Here is a 17,058-nt window from a genome sequence, read left to right as displayed (position 1 = left end):
GCGTTTAGAGCAAAAGTGTGACGACGACACCCCAATTGCAACAATTTGTTGATCAAACCATGAGATAGATCATTGAACTTGATATCATTGCTCTCATATAGAATCTACAATCCTTATTTAGGGATGAGTATGGTAAGAGAAATATTTGCAAGAGAATGGTAGCAATAGCATATTGATGCTCTCTCTATGGTGCCGCTTATGATAGCGAGCTTAGGAAATGGATAGGGAGACAAGAGGAGAGAGAGATTAGGGATTTCCTAACCTTAGAGGAGCTTATTTGCAGTAATGGAGTAGGTGTGTGTATTTTTGTGCTTGCCAAAGGGCCTTTTTATAGCTGTACAAGACCTTGGGTTAGGTTAAACTTGACTAGGGTAGGTAATTAACCATAGTTAGGTTCCCTTTTGACCATTCCTTCAATTATGCAAATAAGGGACTTATTTTTTCATTAAAAATATCCTTTTAGTTCGTGGAGGCTCCATAAGGGTTGATAATGTATGTGGGCCCCACCATGATGTCCCTCCAGTGGCCCCTGCAGAGTGTCCCCATTCTGTTTGTTGTGTCTCTGGAAGCATCTTGAGCCGACCCCTCCACATGCAAGTGGTTTTTAACTCCCCATTGGTATTTTATAATGTTGGAGAAGTCAAGAAAACTTTTCACCTTTGTGGTTTACCTGATTGTGACTTTGACCTGCAGTAATAGTGTCCGCAGCACCTTGTTTTCACCATAACTTTCAGCCTGTAACTCAGAATTGGGTGCTGTAAAAGGAAAAGTTGACCTTCTCAAAGTGTTTAAGCTGATTTTGGAGTTTTCCTCAAGTATACCCACGAGCTAAGGCGTTCAAGATGCATCGAAAACACCTTTTGAACCAAGTCTCCTTGTAGGGGGCCCTTTAACATGCATCCAAGGTGTAGCATGCTTTTTCAAAAGGGAATCCACCTTAAGCAAATGAGGTAGGCTCCAATAAAGTTTTATTTATTGGGGATATCCATTATATTTAAGATTTGTTGACCAACACAAGTAAATGATCTAAGACTTGGGTCACATAGTTGTGGGCAAGGGAAGGCCTACAAGGTTAACCCTACCCTTGAGAGAAGATGGGTAAGATAAGTGCCCATAAATTATTTATTTACAAATTATGGGATGTAGATAGCTATTTCAATTAGTAAAGGTAATTAGTTAAAAGAATATACAGTAAAAAACTAGGAGAGTAGAATTAAGTTTACTATTTACATTTAGCATGAAGAGAGAAATATGATGTAAATGCATAAAGATCTAAGAAGAGTAAGGTGTTTGTATGGAAAAAGGCTATTGCGGAAAGAGAGAATGTACACTAGGTTAAAACTTTGATAAAAAAATATATACATTTGAGTAGAAATGTAGTGCAAATGCAAGGTTACCATTTAACGCTACTCACATGGCTGTAACAAGATTGAGACTCAACCATCTCGCACCAGTACTACGTGCAATGGGTACCATGTGCCAACTCTAGCACCTCTCGCAATCACCAGGGAACCCAAATGCAACGCAAAAGATCGCTCAAGCAGCGATACCCAACATCCACTATCCCGTAACTGTCTGACTGAGATCAAATCCCGTCTCAGATCTGGCACATAACGCACATGACGCAAGGTAAATCTCATACCACTAGGCAAGGACAAACATACATCTCCTGCACCCTAAGTGAAATTTGGGAATCAATGGAACACTCAATGCCTTTCCCTTCTCCATATTGAAACGTTGCAAAACCTTGTCAATATACTCTGTTTGAGACAACCAAATCAACTTCTTTGATCTGTCTCTTTCAATGCGCATACCAAGTATATGACTTGCCTCACCCATGTCTTTCATGTCAAATGATTTTTCCATCCTTGACTTCAAAGCTGAAATTTCTTCCAAGTGCTTGCCAGCAATCAACATGTCATCCACATACAAAATAAGGATCAGCCAACTGCCATCCTTAGCCTTCTTTGTATATAGACAATGATCGAACTCACTACGTTTGCAGCCTTGAGAAAGCATAAACTTGTGGAACTTATGGTACCATGCCCTCGGTGATTGTTTTAAGCCATAAAGACTCTTTAACAACTGGCATACCCAATCTTCCTTGCCTTTCTCAACAAACCCTTCTGGATGTTGCATGTAAATTTCCACATCTAAATCACCATGCAAGAACGCTGTCTTGACATCCATTTGGTGCAACAACCAATCTAATATGACCACCGGAGAGAAGACTTCATCAAAGTCAATGCCTTGTTCTTGCTTAAAGCCCTTGGCAACAAGCCTTGCTTTGTACTTTGGCTGACTATCATGAGTGGTGATCTTATACCTGTAAACCCACTTACAAGGTAGAGCCTTTTTGCCCTGTGGTAATTTAACTAGATTCCATGTCTGGTTTTTATGCAAAGCTGTCATCTCTGACTGCATGGCCAATTGCCAATTCCCGGAGTCCTTCATTTGCACTGCTTCCTTGTAACATGAAGGCTCATTGCAATCAGTCAACATGACATAGTTCATAGATGGAACAAACCTATCAGGAGGTCGCATGATACGTCCAGATCTACGCACAATAGGTGGCTCAGGCTCAGCGACAACCTGTGGTTCCAATCTATCCTGTCCTTGCTCCTCTTGAGCCCTGACATTTTGTCTTGCACGTGCAGGTCCATCTTCTTGGAAGACAACTCTTCTAATCTCCTCAACCCTCTCTGGTTTAGAATGATATTTGGATTCATTAAAGTGAACATCATTGCTGCGGACAACCTTTCTGGATTCGGGATCCCAAAGTTTGTACCCCATCTCACCAGAATTACCATAGCCTAAAAAGATGCACTTTCTACTCTTTGGCTCAAGTTTGTTCCTAAATTCCTTTGGAACGTGAGTATATGCCTCACAACCAAAGACTCTGAGATGCTTGTATGAGGGTATTTTTCCTGACCATACCATCGCTGGCACTGAATCCTTCTGCAAAACCTTGCTAGGAGATCTATTTACAAGATGAACAGTTGTTGATACAGCTTCAGCCCTAAACCCATTTGGCAGCTCTGCATTAGACAACATACTTATGACCTTCTCTTGTATGGTCCTATTCATCCTCTCAACAACACCATTTTGAGGAGGATTGTAAGGAGCAGTAAGTTCACGTTTTATACCTTTTGACTCACAAAAGTCCTGAAAGGCCTTTGAAACATACTCTCCACCATTGTCAGTGCGTAAGCATTTAAGCTTCTTGCCACTCTGATTCTCCACAAGTGTCACAAACGTTTTGAAAACACTAAACGCTTCATCCTTGTGCTTGAGAAAGTAAACCCATACTTTCCTCGAGTAATCATCTATAAATGTCATAAAGTAAGAAGCTCCCCCTAGAGATAGGTTAGGCATAGGTCCACACAAATCACTATGAACAAGTGCCAACTATGTATCTCTTCTACTGCTTCTATGCTTATGTGGCTGTTGTGTTTGCTTACCATACAGACAATGTTCACAGAATTCAAAATCATTAAATGAAAATCCAGGAAAATAACTAGAACGAGACAAGATTTCCATTCCCTTCTTGGATATATGTCCTAACCGGCTATGCCACAAAGAAACGTTCGGCTGCTCGGTTACATTGATTACATTTTTAGAGACATTTGATACATAAATCATGTAAAGTCCTCCAGACTTTATTCCATGTGCTACTGTCATAGAACCCTTGGATATCTTCCACATGTTCTGTCCAAAAGTGGTGACGTAGCCAGCATCATTAAGTAAACCTGTGCTGATCAAGCTCTTTGTAATTGCGGGAACATGTCTCACATTCTTCAGCGTGAAAGAAGAGCCATTCTGAAACTTCAATTGAACATCTCCAACACCTAAGATCTCACATGTCTGCCCATTGCCTAACCGAACATGATCTTTAGTGGTCACATAAGAGGTAAAACACTCCTTGTTTGGAGACACATGAAGTGATGCCCCTGAGTCTATAATCCAGTCACTCAGTGCATTTCCATCGGATGTTGTAAGAAGAGCTGAGTCCATTGTATTCTTCAAGAAGTAGATGTCTCCTGACACTAGACTGTCATCCTCTGCAACAGTGTTTGTCACATTTATTTCTTGAATCTTCACCGAGGACTTGTTCTTCTCACCATGGTCTTCAGATTTCTCTTTGCCTTTTTCTGCTTTCCATTCTCTGCAGTCTCTTTTCATGTGACCCTTCTTGCCACAATGGTAGCATTCTATGTCACTCTTGCCTTTAGCACTGCGGGACTTGCTACGAGACTAATTCCTCTTTCCACCTTTGTACTTTTCTTTGGTCCTTCCCCTGACAACTAAGGCTGTTCCTTTGCCTTTGTCCATTGTCTTTCTATTGGTTTCTTCAGTAAGCAGACTTCCTTCTACACCTGCTATGTTCAAACCATTTGGAGGTGCAGAATTACTCAAAGCTGTGCGAAAAGTGTCCCAACTTTCCGGCAATGTGATCAACAGGAACATAGCTCTAACAGGTTCATCAAACTTGACACCTTGAGCTGACAACTGACTGTAGATTGTGTTGAATTCATTCAGATGATTGGACATAGGTGTCCCTTCTTTCATCTTCAAGTCAACAAGCTTCTTAAGCCAGTATACCTGTGAAGCTGCACTCTGCTTCTCATAAAGATCACTCAGCTTTAACCATGATTGATAAGCCAACATCTCGTCTACTACATTGAAGTAAACGCTTTCTGCCAAAGTCGGCATAATGGTAGAAAGTGCCAATTCATCCATTTCGCTCCATTCATCTTCGTCCATATCTTCTGGTTTTATCCCCTTTAGTTTTATAGGTTTTATCTACTTCTTTGTACCAACACATGCCAAATCTGCTTCTTCCACAATGGGAAATTGGTTCCATCCAGCTTCTTGATATTGTAAAGAGCAGTGTCATGTGATCCATCCATAGCTACGCTTCACAGTAGTTTACTTTCCTGGGAAAAATTCGGCAGAGTTTCCCCTGTAAACTGACCTCTGAACCAATATCAACCTGTCAAATGAACCAAGAAAGTTTCAGATTCTGCATAAATTTTGGCAGTCTCCTTTGTAAAATGGCTCTGGTGTACTCAAAAAACATACCAAAAACAGCTCAAAAAACATTGTCTCTCTGACACTGTAAGCTACGGGTAAACCTGTCCTGCACCTGTACTGTCTCTCAGTGTCCTGTCACTGTCCTGTAAGCATAGGCTGCGACAATGCCTCAACGGCAGTAAAGCAAAGATGCAATCCCAACTGTCTAACTCACAGTCAATACATCCTAGCTGCCTATCTAAGGGTGCTCGAGGGATCGCTCCATGACCTGTATCACCGAAAGGATCTCAACATTCAAGAATCCCCCAGCTCAATAAAACCTCACTCGACCCTCAACAAAGGCTGCAGTAAATCTGATAGTACATAGACTTCCCACAAAGTCATACATCCACAAATTTCCCACTATATGCTGTAACCGTTGCGGTGGTTGTTTGCTGCGTGACTCAGCCAACAAACCCTCAACAGACATACATCATCTCTGACAATACATCCCATGTGACATGACATGTGGAAGTACCTGCAATGTCAGGATGAAATCTAGAATATCAAGCAGCAAACACAAGCTACCTGATGAACTAGTGAATGTCGCCTACAATCTGTGTGTAGATGCGTCCGTGTCGTATGTGACACGCCTCCAAGAACTGTGAGCCGTCCTTCGATGTGTAGACAGCCACAAATCAACACTCTGGGAGTTTCAATATCCTCAGCACCTGCAGTTGTAGGCCGAAAACCCCAAATTTGCAGAGTCGGATCTGCACCCGCTGAGACCACGTAGTCGAAAATGGCCTGCGCAGAACTCTGTCGAAGCCGAACGGTGGCCGAGATGACCTCAGAATGAAATTATGAGCACACCGACTCGACCTTCGGGGCCTCCCACAAGATTTGGGGCCGTGTCTTTGCCTGTCAAATTTCACTCCATCTGTCGTGAAGCCAAAGCTCTGATACCAATTGAAGGGGATCAGGGAGCACCACAGACGGAGAGTGAGAGAGAGAAACACACACAATGTGGGTGGGGAGACTCAAAGAGTGAGAATCTCCCTATACACTTATGCTATGTATAAGTTATACAAGCCAGTGGGCGCCCAGACTCTGGGCGGACGGGCAAGGCACAGGCGCCTATACCCCAACAGTTAATTGCCGGGAAATGTAGGGATGAGATTTCAGCTTTGAAGTCAGAGTTACATGCAAATTTTGAAATGAAAGACATGGGTGAAGCAATCCATATCCTTGGCATGCACATTAAGCAAGACAAATGCAAGAAATTGGTCTATTTTTCTCAATCTAAGTACATTGCTAAAGTGCTCAAGTGTTTCAATATGGAGACGGGGAAGACATTGAGTACTCCATTGCCTCCATATGTGAAACTTTCTAAAAATGATTGCCCTAAGTCTGAAGAGGAAAAGGCTGAAATGGAAAAAGTGCCTTATTCATGTGCAGTTGGAAGTTTGATGTATGCTATGATTCCTACGCGTCCTGATATTGCTTTTGCAGTGGGAGTTGTTAGCAGATATATGTCAAATCCAGGCAAGAAACATTGGGAGGCAGTGAAAGGGGTCATGCGATATTTGAATGGTACAAAAGACATGTGCATTTGCTTTGGAAGAAAGGAAGCATGTGTCATTGGTTACACGGATGCAGATTATGTTGGAGACTTGGACAAGAGAAGGTCCACTTCAGGCTATGTTTTTGAATTCACTGGAGGTGCAGTTTCATGGCGATCTCGTTTGTTGTTGGGGTGGTAAAGCCCAATGTGCCGCGCCTGAGTGTTGGGCGGACGGACACTAACCGGGAACTAGCACTGACCATTCATTCTATACAAAAGAATAAGGACTCATAACCCTAACACTATTGTGTTTGGAGTCCACCCAAACCTGTGTCTCCTCTATTCTCCATTGCTGCACACACACACATGCTCTCGCACGCACTCTTCAGCCACCCCTTGTCCCAGCTTCCCCAAGAGCCCTCGATGTCGCTCGTTTGCCCACTGGCTCTTGACTGTGTTGTGCAACCAACTTTAGCACCAAAAGAACAGACATTCAATCCCAAGGCACTCTATTGGTAATGTTCTTGTAAAACCAGATTCAGTCACCATAAGAGAAAACATTCAATTATAAAGTGCACATGGAAACCTCATTGTGCTGAAGACCAACTATAACAACCAAACAAGCAGACATTCAAGAATTAAGCATTGCAAACGGTCCACATTGCCATGCTTAAAAGCATGACTAGTGACACCCATGTAGTGCACGCAATACTTCTTGTGTCCGTTATGTATGAGCATGGAAAATGACACACCATCCTTTCTGAGATCTGTGGCTATCAACACTAGGTAGACTCTACCATTACCATCCATTAATAGCCTTTCCAATGCTTGATTTTAGTGAAGATGCATATGAGCATCTTACATAGTGCCACATGCCTTCAAAATACAAGCGTAGGTGTTTGTTGAATCAAACTCGCTCTCACACTGCTATTAAAAAAAAAAATCCTTAATGTTCTTTCTCAATAACATTACATGTCAATCGAAGCATCCCTAAGTAGGACATGGATCCAATTTTCATGACAGCACCTTTGACAATTCTTCGAGCTACAATTTCTACCTGTCACATGAAAAACTACCTATCATACTATATATTGGTAGATAGATCTTCATTAGGAGAATCTAAAAACACAAGGTCCGAAAAGTTTTGACCTAAACTACAAAAATTTTACCAGTCCTCACTTTTTCATTGGTAGAAGTAAAATAGGTAAGCCTTGCTGTGAAACGAGATCATTTCTTACTCAAGCCTTGCTTGATTTTGGTCGTCAAACCAGTCATTGGTCTTCGAGCAACCAAAGTTTGCTAAACAGAACCCTTGGCATTATCCAGCCGTGCGGGGTTTTCATGCCTTGGATAAGCCATGCGTGCAAGCAAATTTGATAACAACACAATTCGCACAAGCCTTGATGCAAAATGTTCTTGAGAAAAACAGTTAAAAAGGGCCCATAGACTCCTTGCCACAATAATGTTGGTGGACATATCTTGCAATCAACATAGTAGATGACATCCCAGACGGAAGGTTGATAGCTCGTTTCCGTTCTTGGAAGTGTCTCTTCTCATATGGGTCCAATCCTCAGCTCCTATGTGTTCACCTTCCCTCCATCTCTTCCCTTTCTACCTAGATTGAAATCCCTATTGTGGTCCAATACCAAAGCTTCCCTCATGTTGATCATGTGTACTAGGATCATGTGGTACTAATTGACAAGCTTTATCAGACGGTCCACAATTGCTCCCAAGATGATCCCACCTAGTGGGGTGAGGCTTGTTTTAGAAATTTTTTCATCTTCAACTTACCATTTGACATTAATCAACAACCTTTATCCAGCAATCCACAATAGCTCCCCAATGATTCCACCCAGGAGGTCACATTACGCTCAAGCTAAATGACTTGGAGTACCTTTATTTTCTAGTAGATAAAAAGTCTTCAAATTTCATATGCTAAGGACCGAATTTCTTGAGACGTGAAATCTCCCTTGTTGATGTAGCGACATTAATTTTCAATCATTAAAGCTGCAAAGAGAGAGAGAGAGAGAGTGTTGCAAGACTGCCCACCCTCCTGTTGTAGTGGTTAGCTGCAATTGGGATAGTTGGCGTAATGGTTAATTATGTGCTGTCTATTTATTTTCTAATTGAGTTGATGATGATTTTGTAGAGTGGAATGCAGGGAGTTGATGAAGAGGCGTCGGCAATTACTCTTGGCCATTTTATATTCGCACAGTATTTTAGAATCTCATTTGAATAAGTCACTATGGCTCTGTAAATAATTCTAGTGGGAACTCCCCTTATGGGTCATGCAAAAACTAATGAGCTTCACTCATTTGCAGAAGTGAAGTGGTTGTAAAAAGAGGGTCCTCAATTTTTGGCACCTTAAACTCAAAACTAATATATCAAGTACCAACTCCTCAAGAGAGGTGCCGTGGAGTTGGGGGCTAGATTTAGGACTTTCTCTTGCAGATTCTCTCATCTACTCTCTTATGCTATGTTCTATTTGCTGTGTACTCCTTAATCTAGTCTCCATCTCTTACAAATCTCTTACACTCTCTTACAAGCATGTCTATGTCAATTCTATGTTCTCTCTGTGTGTGTCATAGTTTAGGTGTGTGTGTGTGTGTGCTTGGAAATTGGGAAAGAGGTGGACAGGTTAATGGTGATGTTTGTGAGCATGTGTTGAATAATTTAAGCAATCGGTCTCTCCCCTCTTCTCCCAACAGTGGTATCAGAGCTTTGGGTTCAAGAAAATCGGCAACCAAATTTGGAATCTGAAGAGGAATTTTCCAATTGGCAATCTCAAATCGGCAAATTGAAGATGATCGGTGACCAATCGACAAAACGATCAATTAAGTCAACTTATCGGCCGTCAAGATACAGTATGCCAAATTTCAAACCCTAAGTTAATGCCTAGGAATTGTGGAATTGTAAATGCAATAGAGTAAGAGTCAAACGAGCAAGGAATTTCAAAGAAATTGAAGAAGCGATGCTCAAGAACAAAATTAAAAGAACGAAGATGGTGATGGACGGCTTTGAGAAACTTATGAGAGATTTCAAGCATTAGGCGAGCACTTGAAGCCGATGCATGAATAAATTTCTTATAAAGATTACTTCAAGAGAGAGTGTAGTGGAGGAGACAAGCATCAATTCCATTAACTATCGCATGCGAAGCGATTGCTTTACCCTTTCAAGAGGAAATTGAAGACGACTGTGAGGGATACATCCCTTGCATGCAAGAAAGCATCACCATCGACCTCTACAGAAACGAGCCAAGTCAGCATAGAAGGGATCGCCCTGGCCTTGGGGTTGTTTTACTAGGCATGCACGCTGACAAAAAAAGCTCCTGCTAGTCGCCCTCGACCCTGTCTTCATCGCACGTTGTCGTTCTCTGTCTGCCGCTGCCATGCATAACCTTTCACACTCCTGTTTACAAAAGGAAGGGTCTCAATTAAAAGAGGATATCGGCCAGCCGCGCATTGCAGGTTTTTGTTTTATATAACAAAAAAAAGAGGAGAAAAAAAAAAAGCAAAACACTCATTTATTTAAGCAGGTGGTCTCCCCTTTCTCCTCAACAGAATTGATTAGCTGCGTACCAAGCTTTAAAGCCATTGACGGCTTTTGTTCCTCATCTCCGAAATCCCTCGATTGGCTACACACTTTATACAAACCTCGCAGGTTATTCTCGAAAGGCCGTCAGCCCCACTCTTTACCCTTTCAACGATCACCGTTATAATTTCAAAAGGTGAACTCTTCAATCGACATACACTTACCCAGGATAATAACGTTCGATGACCTTAGGCTTTTCTTTCACGGAAGCCGGTTCTACTCATTCAAGCTACAGTAAACCTACCTTACCTTACCAACTGTGATTGTCGTTAATTTTGGGGATACGAGAGATCGGATACCATAAAATTTGACCAACTTTCAAACGCATCATCAGATCGCTCACTTTTCTCGCAATTTCTTAGCGCATCGCCATTCCAGATTGAACGCCACCGCAATTTCTCAGCTAATTACATTACATTTTTGTTATTTATTTTACTCTTTTATTTCGCATATTGTACCTGTAAATATCAGTAAATATCCCTTTTGAAGCATTACCATTAAAACAAAAAAATATTTAAAAAATAAAAATAATAAAAAGAAGAGAGGAAAATATAAAAAGCATGCAATCATGACACACCTTCCTCAGGCACTCACAATTGCGGAACAACTTCAAAATATGCAACAATCCCTCACATATGAACGCATGTGAAGGCAAGAACTTAAAGATAAATTATTACATTCTGCACGCACCGAATCTTCACTGGCACCCAAGAAAAACAAAATTAGTACAAAAGCCTTCACTTTCAAGGATTTTGACGGCACTAAAGATGTTAGAACGGTTCTAGCATGTGTTAGTCAACTAGATTATTATTTTCATGATGAAGACAACCCTAAGCGTGAAATGATAAAATGTGCATCAAATCATCTCGCTAGTAGTGCTACATTGTGGTGGAACGCCACCAAACAACATGAGAAAAGACCACGTACCTGGCATGCATTTAAAAAAGCGTTTTTACCCCAATTTTTACCCACACAGTATAAAGCTAAATCACGACGTTGAGGGAGAGAGGCTTTAGGGAGATACCTCTATAGCTAGCTTCTCTCGCAGTGCAGAATTAGAAATCCCAAGTTCACATCACCAGCCAAACAAAATTGTAGAGATCTGTAGTAGCATCAACTCAAACCCTTGGCCATGAGGGAATTACAACAAACACCAACCTCAAGCTCAACAAGGGCGAGAAGATAAACACAAGGTGGTATTACAGCACACGCCCACCACTCCTGGCTAGTAAAACCTCCTCAGTGTACAAAGTCACAAAAACGTCGAGTAAATAGCAAGAAAACATTCGACTGCATCATAGAGAGGAACATCGTGCTTCCTCTCTCCCACATACAAAGAGGCATTCCTTCCATTGGAACCCCCCCTTTTCTCCCGTCAACTCAGCACACCCCCTCTAGTTGGTTGCTCTCACAGATTTCTCTTTCCTTTAGATGATGGCCCGGTTGAGCTTGGCAACCTCTCTTTCTTGGAGACTCCTTGCCGCATGCCCTATGAGATTATCCTTGCCTGCTCGGCAACCCCCCTCATGGCTCCCAGCATGTCCTATCACAATCCCCTTGATTTTTCCTCCTCCTGCAGCTCACACGAGCTTCCTTGGCCTCTCACTTGCATTGAAGGGCTAGGTCACCTATAAGATCCCACACTCTCTGCAGGTTGTCTTTGATCTTGCCCCCCTTTGCACGAGCTGGCTCCCTCTACCACATATTTCTCTGTATCTGTGAATTGTGTGACCCTCTCCTTCTTCACCAGCTCTGCAGCTCGTTTTTAGCCCTTAAAGCTCGTAGTCGCCCTATGAAGCACCACATCTCCTGCTCTCGGTGCCTTTGAATGGCGTCCTCCTCAACCTCTGGCAGTTGCCGACCATGCAGAATTAGGAAGGGGCTTGATCATGGGTCAAGAGAAGAGGGGGCTCCCCTCTGCTGCACCCGTTTTTCCATTTCCGAGAGCTTCCCCTCCTTGAGTCGCTTCCAGAGCCTTGTCTCGGTCCCTCTCTACGCGGCATGTACTCCTACACTTTCTAAAAAAAACTAGCTCCCAGAGCTCTACTTTCGACCCAAAAGATCATAGGAAATCCATTGAATGCATTATTTACACCATGCAAATTCTGTCTTTAGGCTGAGAAGCTGCACACTCCCTGGCATGAGCACACCTACAAACATCTTCACGAAGACTTTCAATTCCTTTCAATAGCAACATCGCATATGCCGGACCTTGTCCCAATCTCCATGCACCTCAATCCAAGGAAAAAAACTTCTTCAGCTAGTATATTTACACAACACGCAAAAATGGGAAGATGCTCATTGCTGTGCATTGATGCATTCTAGACCAAAGGATTGCCTGCAAGAAAAACGCCTGACATAGCTTGCCAACCTCCCTAGCCTGCTAGAGCATTCATGCTAAGCAGTCAGCAGGTTATGGAAACTATAGCATGCTGGCATATATAGTGCTATGAGGTGTGACACTGTCCAATAGCATGCCATGGAAATATGACATATATCTTCGAAACATTTACCTTGTAAGGAGCATGCTATCATTGCTCACATCCGTGTTGGAAGCGCATCAAAGACTTCTTGGGCCTTCGCCAGCATACCACACTTTGCATAAATGTCGACCAATGCAGTTGCTTGCACCATATGCTTGTCCAATAATCCCTGCCTCTGAACCTCCATGTGTATCCCTTCACTTGTTTCAATTGCCTGTATCCTGTCGTAAGCTTTTAAGATACATACAAAGTTGACAACAGCAGGTGCAATGTCCTCATCTTGCATCTGCCCAAAACAGTGAACTACTTGATAACCGAGTCCATGATCTACATAACCAATAATTAGGGCATTCCATGAGGAAGTATCTCTTGTTGGAATCTTATCAAATGCCTCCTTTGCTTTTTCAAGCATGCCACACTTGGCATACATATCCACAAGAGCACTGCCAACAATAACATCCGTTTCCATTCCCTGTTTAATGCAATTAGTATGTGTCTCATGACCCTCCCTTATAGTTGGCACACTGCCCCAAGATTTCGTGCAACCAACCAATGCTAGAGCATCTGGAGCATATCCGTATTTCCCTTTCGAAACTCAGTGTCCCTTCAACTGTCTCATCTCCCCAAGCATGGCTTGAAGACGTGAGAACTTACCAGACCCAACCTCGCCAAGAACCAGCAGTATGCTTCTTTTCGGGACTCTGATATCGATGCATTTTAGATGCTCAGGTTGAACTTCTTGAAGGCCATTGCTACATGAAAAGCTTGCATTTTGTATGCTTATAGCATTTTCTTCTAAATACTCCTGGTTTTTTAGTACCTAAGTACTCTCCAGATCATTTGTCGATCCCAACTTTTGTGTCCCTTCATAATTTGTCTCATAAGTCAACAAAAATCTTGTCAACCTTTTCAGTGACACAACTGCCTCTATTAGTCCATTGATAACCCATGGAAAAGAATTCAGTGGAGAGATGAGCATGTTGAAAAGAGAAAGGCGTGTGAATACTGTGGCAGCACTTAGTTCGTAGCCAGAAAATAAAATAAATAATATCACAATTTTAATAGATAGCTCTAGCAAGAGCAATGCGGCTTCTCTGGCCACTAGGAAGATTGAAACCCTGTTCTCCTAACATGCACAGGTGCTTGCCAGACATCCTTTCCACGTCATTATCAAGAGCGCGGGCTGAGAGAACACTCTCATAAGGATCTTGGAAGAAGGGCTTTCCAAACAGAATATTTTCCCGAACTGTTCCAGATAAAATCCAAGGAGTCTGAGGAGCATATCCTTCCAATTTCATATCCTTCAAAGCACTCAAGTGCTTCCACTGCAAGCCCATGTTCCGCATATGCAGTAATGAGAGGGTTCCAGGAAATAGCATCTCGATCTGTTACATTATCAAACGCCTCCCTAGCCTCCATATGCTAACCACATTTGGCATACACATCTACCAAAGTACTCCCAAGACTAAAAGAACATTCATAACCCTCTCTGGCTATTGCAACATGTATCTCTTGTCCTCTGCCCAGAGATCCAATGATGCTTAGCATTCAAACGAGATAAAACGTGAGATCCTTGTAAGGCAGGCCCTTTTCTTGCATGGTATCCATACAACTCAATGCTTCCTTGCTATGACCATTCTCAACATAGCCAATAATAAGGATAGTCCATGCAAGGACGTTTGGCACTGGTATTTGACTAAAACTGTCTCTGCATTACAAATAGAGCCACACTTGCCATAAAACGTGAGCAAGGAACTCTTGCATAACTGTCTCTTTATCCATACAAAGTTCACAGAATGCACAGATATCCTCCACATTGCAATTTTGCGAGAGCTGGTTCATGCACACATATTCAGCATCATGATCTGAATCCAGTCTATCACAACCAATAGTCTCCTTTTCATGAACCACAGCAGACATGGAAACATCTCTACATAAAGACATAGCTTTCGAAGCCAAGCTTCTATGAGAGCCTGCATCCATACTTTGGGCATCATTCTCAGATAAAGAGCTAACATCAGCCTCATAGGATGCATCGTCATCATCAGATACACTCAAAACATCATCCATTTTTGAGTCATGATTATTTGAATGAAGCTCTAGATTTTCATCAGAAAGAGCAACCGGACCATTGAAAGACTCACCAAGGTAGTGGTCATCCTCATTCTCACATACATTGCATATCCCAAGAGTTTGCACAGGCCATATTGCCTCCACATTTTGGATACCATTTTCTCTTTGTATATCAGATGTCAAAATCCCATCCTTGATCACGGATTCTTCCAGCCATCCCATCAGATCCTGCCGATTTCTCTTAAACATCACAGCAAATGCTGATGCAAACTGATCATTCTTTGCATATTCTGGCAGCTTCCAATACCTAAGGAGTAACATGACTGTTAGTAAAGTCCAACTTTGTTATGCCTCATCTGAAACTATGTCATACATTGATAAGCACACATTCTAAACCCTGGTGTCCATAGCCAACTTGTTGTGTATCATCCTCAACCCCTAAGTATTGCACCTCAGCCCCGACACGCCGAATCCATGTCCATACTTCCTGCTCTTTTGCACGACCGAATTATCTTTGTGCCATAGTTCTTCCAGGCTAAGATACCAAACTGGAGGTACTCGAATCTTCCTCAGAGTGGGGGCACCAAACACTGACAGAGAGAAACTTTAGGGAGATACCTCTATAGCTAGCTTCTCTTGCAGTGCAGAAGCAGAAATCCCAAGTTCACATCACCAGCCAAACAAAATTGAAGAGATCTGTAGTAGCATCAACTCAAACCCTTGGCCATGAGGGAATTACAGCAAACACCAACCTCAAGCTCAACAAGGGCGAGAAGATAAACACAGGGTGGTATTACAGCACACGCCCACCACTCCTGGCTAGTAAAACCTCCTCAGTGTACAAAGTCACAAAAACGTCGAGTAAATAGCAAGAAAACATTCGACTGCATCATAGAGAGGAACATCGTGCTTCCTCTCTCCCACATACAAAGAGGCATTCCTTCCATTGGAACCCCCGCTTTTCTCCCGTCAACACAGCACACCCCCTCTAGTTGGCTGCTCTCACAGATTTCTCTTTCCTTTAGATGATGGCCCGGTTGAGCTTGGCAACCTCTCTTTCTTGGAGACTCCCTCTTGCCGCATGCCCTATGAAATTATCCTTGCCTGCTCGGCAACCCCCCTCATGGCTCCCAGCATGTCCTATCACAATCCCCTTGATTTTTCCTCCTCCTGCAGCTCACACGAGCTTCCTTGGCCTCTCACTTGCATTGAAGGGCTAGGTCACCTATAAGATCCCACATTCTCTGCAGGCTGTCTTTGATCTCGCCCCCCTTTGCACGAGCTGGCTCCCTCTACCACATATTTCTCTGTATCTTTGAATTGTGTGACCCTCTCCTTCTTCACCAGCTCTGCAGCTCGTTTTTAGCCCTTAAAGCTCGTAGTCGCCCTATGAAGCACCACATCTCCTTGGCAGTTGCCGACCATACAGAATCAGGAAGGGGGTTGATCAATGGGTCAAGAGAAGAGGCGTTTTTCCGTTTCCGAGAGCTTCCCCTCCTTGAGTCGCTTCCAGAGCCTTGTCTCGGCCCCTCTCTACGCGGCATCTACTCCTACACTTTCTAAACAAACTAGCTCCCAGAGGTCTACTTTTGACCCAAAAGATCATAGGAAATTCATTGAATGCATTATTTACACCATGCAAATTCTGTCTTTAGGCTGAGAAGCTGCACACTCCCTGGCGTGAGCACACCTACAAACATCTTCACTAAGACTTTCAATTCCTTTCAATAGCAACATCGCATATGCCGGACCTTGTCCCAATCTCCATGCACCTCAATCCAAGGAAAAAAACTTCTTCAGCTAGTATATTTACACAACTCGCAAAAATGGAAAGATGCTCATTGCTGTGCATTGATGCATTCTAGACCAAAGGATTTCCTGCAAGAAAAATGCCTGACAACGTCACCGATCGGCAAGGTCAAAATGAAGATGTACAGGATTACACTGATCGTTTTTGGAATTGTTTAATTCAATTGCAAGCTATTGAACATGTTAGTCGAAGGAAATTGAAGCGTAAGTACATATCAGGTTTGGCACTACAAATTGGTGTCGAGGTAGATATGTTTGAACAAAATTCTCTGTCAAAGGCTATTAATTTGGCTCTCAATGCAGAAAAGAAGATAGTTGACCAAAGCTCATAAAGAGCACTTGAATAATAAAATGTACATAAAATATGATATCCTTTTGCAATAGCTTAGCTCGGTCAAGCCTTTTCCACCTGTCACAGCTGCAATAAATAATAAGATATCAATTCCATAACATACCTCTCCGTTGGAAAGCAACTGTCCTCAGTTGCGAAGATAAAATCTGCAAACAATACTTGTCAAAAACAGT

The 17,058-nt window shown here is 42.5% G+C and overlaps 2 protein-coding genes across 2 annotated transcripts; both read right to left on the bottom strand.

The window, feature by feature from the left end:
* Positions 1-11,077: 11,077 nt before the first annotated feature.
* Positions 11,078-13,120, bottom strand: LOC147433182 (pentatricopeptide repeat-containing protein At2g33760-like). Its single transcript, XM_086492833.1, has one exon. The coding sequence runs from the start codon at positions 13,118-13,120 to the stop codon at positions 12,707-12,709; it is 414 nt and encodes a 137-aa protein (XP_086348959.1). The 3' UTR covers positions 11,078-12,706.
* Positions 13,121-14,364: 1,244 nt separating this feature from the next.
* On the bottom strand, positions 14,365-16,308 carry LOC147433181 (uncharacterized). Its single transcript, XM_086492832.1, has one exon. The coding sequence runs from the start codon at positions 15,043-15,045 to the stop codon at positions 14,365-14,367; it is 681 nt and encodes a 226-aa protein (XP_086348958.1). The 5' UTR covers positions 15,046-16,308.
* Between the last annotated feature and the right edge of the window lie 750 nt (positions 16,309-17,058).

The sequence above is a fragment of the Adiantum capillus-veneris genome, chromosome 20, assembly GCF_014529385.1.
Source record: "Adiantum capillus-veneris isolate H3 chromosome 20, ASM1452938v2, whole genome shotgun sequence".
Lineage (NCBI taxonomy): Eukaryota > Viridiplantae > Streptophyta > Polypodiopsida > Polypodiales > Pteridaceae > Adiantum > Adiantum capillus-veneris.
The sequence above is the reverse complement of the archived record's forward strand: the minus strand, read 5'-3'. Positions and strand labels throughout refer to the sequence as shown.

Bases quoted from the DNA above. Each gene is read 5' to 3' on its own strand.
- LOC147433182 (XM_086492833.1), bottom strand. From the start codon at position 13,120: ATGGAAACGGATGTTATTGTTGGCAGTGCTCTTGTGGATATGTATGCC.
- LOC147433181 (XM_086492832.1), bottom strand. From the start codon at position 15,045: ATGTTACTCCTTAGGTATTGGAAGCTGCCAGAATATGCAAAGAATGAT.